The sequence below is a fragment of the Vipera ursinii genome (assembly GCF_947247035.1).
Source record: "Vipera ursinii genome assembly, chromosome: 3".
Taxonomy (NCBI): domain Eukaryota; kingdom Metazoa; phylum Chordata; class Lepidosauria; order Squamata; family Viperidae; genus Vipera; species Vipera ursinii.
In genome coordinates this window covers 2,759,289-2,764,112 of record NC_139516.1, presented here as the reverse complement: position 1 = coordinate 2,764,112, position 4,824 = coordinate 2,759,289, and the positions used below count along the sequence as shown (strand labels likewise).

At 51.5% G+C, this 4,824-nt stretch overlaps 1 protein-coding gene across 1 annotated transcript; it reads left to right on the top strand.

Moving 5' to 3' along the window:
* Positions 1 to 1,161: 1,161 nt before the first annotated feature.
* ID1 (inhibitor of DNA binding 1) lies at positions 1,162 to 4,524 on the top strand. Its single transcript, XM_083360578.1, has 2 exons — positions 1,162 to 1,594; positions 4,041 to 4,524. The coding sequence occupies exons 1-2, from the start codon at positions 1,211 to 1,213 to the stop codon at positions 4,080 to 4,082; spliced, it is 426 nt and encodes a 141-aa protein (XP_083216704.1). The 5' UTR covers positions 1,162 to 1,210; the 3' UTR covers positions 4,083 to 4,524.
* The last annotated feature ends 300 nt before the right edge of the window (positions 4,525 to 4,824 follow it).

Genomic DNA, 4,824 nt, shown 5'->3' with positions numbered 1-4,824 from the left:
ACCCCTCCCCACGAAATTTGTCGGCGGGTGGGTAGGGGGTGTTGTTCCACAATGCGCTCGAGGTGCGGAAGAGGAGGCGAGAAAAGGAATGTTCAGACATACTTTTGTTTCCGTCTCTGCGGGTCGCGGAGGAAGAAGTGTCAAAAGTTGTCGATCGATTCCTTTCAACCTTCCTTCCCCCACACCTCCCGACAACATGTCCCGGGGCACCCTCCACCTGCACCTGGCCCCCATCCCCTTCCCCCCATACACACACACACACACACACACACACTTCCCTCCCCCATCCACACGACCAGCACACACACACACACACTTCCCTCCCCCATCCACACGACCAGCACACACACACACACACACTTCCCTCCCCCATCCACACGACCAGCACACACACACACACACTTCCCTCCCCCATCCACACGACCAACACACACACAAACACAAACACACACACACACACACACACACACTTCCCTCCCCCATCCACACGACCAGCACACACACACACACAAACACACTTCCCTCCCCCATCCACACGACCAGCACACACGCGCACACACACACAAACACACTTCCCTCCCCCATCCACACGACCAGCACACACACACACACACACACACACACTTCCCTCCCCCATCCACACGACCAGCACACACACACACACACTTCCCTCCCCCATCCACACGACCAACACACACACAAACACACACACACACACAGACACACTTCCCTCCCCCATCCACACGACCAGCACACACACACACACACACACACTTCCCTCCCCCATCCACACGACCAGCACACACACACACACACACACACACACACACTTCCCTCCCCCATCCACACGACCAGCACACACACACACACACTTCCCTCCCCCATCCACACGACCAGCACACACACACACACACACACACAAACACACACACTTCCCTCCCCCATCCACACGACCAGCAGAGGGGGCGAAACCCGCGTTGCAAAAAAAAACAAAACCCGCGGCCTCCAGTCCCATCAATGAAAACACAAGAGCGGGAAGCCACGCCCCGCTCCTGTCATTGGCTGCCCGGCAGCCGCCTGGCTCCGCCCCCGCGGCTCGGATCGCTATAAAAGCCGCCTCTCGGGCGCCGGCGCTCCACTCGCGGCTGCGTTAGACGCGCCCTCGCGTCTTCTGTCCTCGGGGTTGCGTCCGCCTCTTCTTCTGCCGGCCATGAAGGGGATCCCCGCCGCCGCTGCCCCCGCCGCCTCCCCCGGCCCGAGCTGCGCGCTGAAGGGCGCCGGGGGCGAGCCTTTGCCGCGCTGCCTCTCGGAGCAGAGCGTGTCGCTGTCCCGCGTGGGCAGCCCCGCTTCCCGGGGCTTGCCCCTCGGCCCGGAGCAAGCGGCCGCCGCCGCCTCGCTGCTTCTGGACATGAAAGGCTGCTACTCGCGTCTGGCCGCGCTGGTGCCCACCTTGCCTCGCCATCGCCGCGTGTCCAAAGTGGAGATCCTCCAGCACGTCATCGACTACATTTGGGCTCTCCAGCACGAGCTGCAGGACCCGCTGGCCGCCGGGGCGACCCCTCCGCGGGGCGTGGACGAGCCGGCCGGAGCCGAGGTGAGCCATTCCCCGCCAAGGCAGATTCCCCCAGGAGAGGGCGCGCAGCCAGGGCTCCGTGGGGCTCGTTCCCGTCTCCCACCCGCGCCCAGAACCCGAGCAAGGGCTCCGTGGAGCTTGCGCCCATCTTCCACCCGCGTGCAGAGTGCGCAGCGAGGGCTCCGTGGGGCTTGTGCCCGTCTCCCACCCGCGCCCAGAACCCGAGCAAGGGCTCCGTGGAGCTTGTGCCCATCTTCCACCCGAGCAAGGGCTCCGTGGAGCTTGCGCCCATCTTCCACCCGCGTGCAGAGTGCGCAGCGAGGGCTCCGTGGGGCTTGTGCCCATCTCCCACCCGTGTCCTGAACCTGAACAAGGGCTCCCTGGGTTCGTGCCCATCTCCCACCGGCGCCCAGAACGCGCAGCGAGGGCTCCGTGGGTTTTGCGTCCGTCTGCCACCCCACCTCAAGCACCTAAGTTACCAGTAGATTTTTTTTTGCCAGTTATGCATCCCATTGTTGGTGTGGGTTCTCCTGCCCTTGTCCCAATAAATTCGTGGGCCCCAAACAGGAATTCTGCTTGGAAGGGAGGAGGGACATTCTCATCCTCTTCCCAACTGCCATCCTTGCCAGTCCTTCTGGTGGGCATCGATGTCTCCCCCTCCCAGGTTGGCTCCAGGGGATGCCAGCAAGCTGCCAGCATGGCTGAAGCGAAGCGTAGCCCTTAGCCAAGATTTTGCAGAAAGGAAATTTTGCTCAATTTGGATAGCTGCGAATCCAGCAGAACCTTGTGGCGTCCTTTACAAGTCGAGAGTTGTAGCAAGTTCTCTTAACCAGACAGAAGCTTTGGGGAAGTTTTTGCTTTGGAATAAATTTTGCTGAGCCACAGAAGGCGCTACCGTCTCTGGATTCTTAGGGGGGAGGGAAGAGAAACACTTTAGGATCATGAGATTAGAGGTGATTTCCCTGTTGTAATTCACCAGGTGCCGCCCGTCTGAATTGTGTCACCCTTTACAAATCCGTCCGTTTGCAGAATTAAGGGAGACTGATATGCATTTCAAACTTATTAGTTTTCATCAGTCAGCCATACCCTTCTGAGATTCGAACCTGGGCTGATTGCACATTAGGCAGTTGTTTTCACACATATACACACACACATATATAAACACATACACACACACACACACACACATATTCGAATCGGGTTCGAATCTCAGATAAAGGGTATGACTAACTGACGAGAACATAAAGAGTTCGAAATGATCATCTTAGCCTCCCAAATTCTTTATTAGCAATTTGAATAATTTGCACAAATAATGAGCTGTCATAAGTTGACTAGTTCCTGTGGATAAGCCCTGAGCCGGGCCAAAACAGGAATGAAAGAGTTAATTAGCAAGGTCCATTCAAAAAGCCTTGACAAATACTTAAACATATATATATATATATATATATATATATATATATATATATATATATATATATATATATATATATATATATATATATATATATATATACACACACACACACACACACATACACACACAAACATATACATATATATAATATGTTTATACACACACACAGAGAGAGAGGAATGGTCTTTTTGTACAAAGTACAGGTAGTTCTCTACTTACAGCAGTCTATCTATTTAGTGACTGTTTGAAGCGACGTGACCATTTTCCAGTTACCCCATGATCAGGTGATCAAAATCCAGGCGCTGGGCAACTGGTTCATACTTACGACCGTCGCTATATCCCAAAGGTCACGTGATCCCCTTTTGCAGCCTTCTGACAAGCAAAGTCAAAGAGAAGGCAGGTTCATTTAACAAAACGTTACTCCCTGCAGTGATTCGCTGAACAACGGTGGCAAGAAAAGTCACAAGGCGAGGCCCCCACTCGCTTCACCGATGTCTCACTTAACAAACGGTTGGGTTCAGTTGTAAGTTGAGAACTATTCAAATACAGCTGCGTATCCCCTCCACCCCCCTTATATGCGCCAAGGTTTGCTTATTTGGGATTTTATTGAATTGAGATCAAGGGTTCTTTTAATTATGCCAATCAAGGGCTGTTGGATTCTGGTTGAGTTTGCATTTTATCCCTTCCCCCCCCCCCCCACTGGCCTAAATGCAATAAATAAATAAATGCAAAGAAAGAGAATAATAATAATAAATAATAATAAAATAATAAAATAATAAATAAATAAATAATAAATAAATAAATAATAAATGCAAAGAAAGAGAGAGAAGTCTCTGGTTGAAACAGCTGTTTTTAGGGACGTGTCAGCTTCCCAGTTTCACAACACAACACAACACTCAGTTGACATCACTCTGGCGATCTTTTTTTTTTTTTTTGTACAATAACCACAGAATGTTGTTGTCGTTTTTTGCCCTGGGAAAACGGGTAGAAACGCAGCTAATCTCTTTTATCTTAACAAGTTGTGTTTTTTTTCTCGTTTTGTTTTTAAAACAGCCCGCTTGTGTTAGCCCGGATGACCGAATCTTGTGCCGCTGAAGATCCCTCTTAAAGCCTGCCGGAAGATCTGTTGGAATGCTTCCTTATCCCTCCAATGGCAGGGGAAAAAAAAATAATGGGGCGCTTCAAGCGGTGGTGATGTGTGTGTGTGTGTGTGGGGGGGCTTCTTACCTGCCCCATTCCCAGATGTGGGCTGGACAGCAGATTGAAAGTGCCTTTGGAGATCCAGATGTTGATGGGAACTCTCGTCTTTTTATCGGCCTGGTGCTAAAGTTCCAGAAGAAGGGATCAACTCTAGAATTGGACTCCGAATTAACGTCTCGATGGGACAGTGCCTCCCCCCACCTTTTTTCGCTTTCTTAAAAAAAAGCTAGGATTGAAACCTCACCCGAATATTTCTCAGTTTTCTGAGAACGGACTGTATTGTATATTACAATGCTCCTATTTCTGAGAATATTTTTCTATACTTTTTGCTGTTGGTTAGGGAACAAATGCATATTGCTGTGAAAAAAAAAGGCTGTTTTTGGAGAGTGTGTTTTCATGCAGGGAGGTGGGGACACCCCCAAACCCCAGCTCTATACACGTTGGGGGGGGGGAATCTTGAGTTTGATGTCATAGCTAGGGGGTCTTCAAACTTGGCAACTTTTAAGACTTGTGGACTTCAACTCCCAGAATTCCTCAGCCAGGCACGCCTGGCTGAGGAATTCTGGGAGTTGAAGTCCACAAGCAGGGGTCTTCCAACTTGGCCCTTTTGTGACTGGTGGACTTCAGCTCGCCTGGC

Coding starts and splice junctions, on each gene's coding strand:
- ID1 (XM_083360578.1), top strand. CDS start 1,211: ATGAAGGGGATCCCCGCCGCCGCTGCCCCCGCCGCCTCCCCCGGCCCG. Junction 1,595..4,040: donor ACGAGCCGGCCGGAGCCGAG/GTGAGCCATTCC, acceptor TTTTTAAAACAG/CCCGCTTGTGTTAGCCCGGA.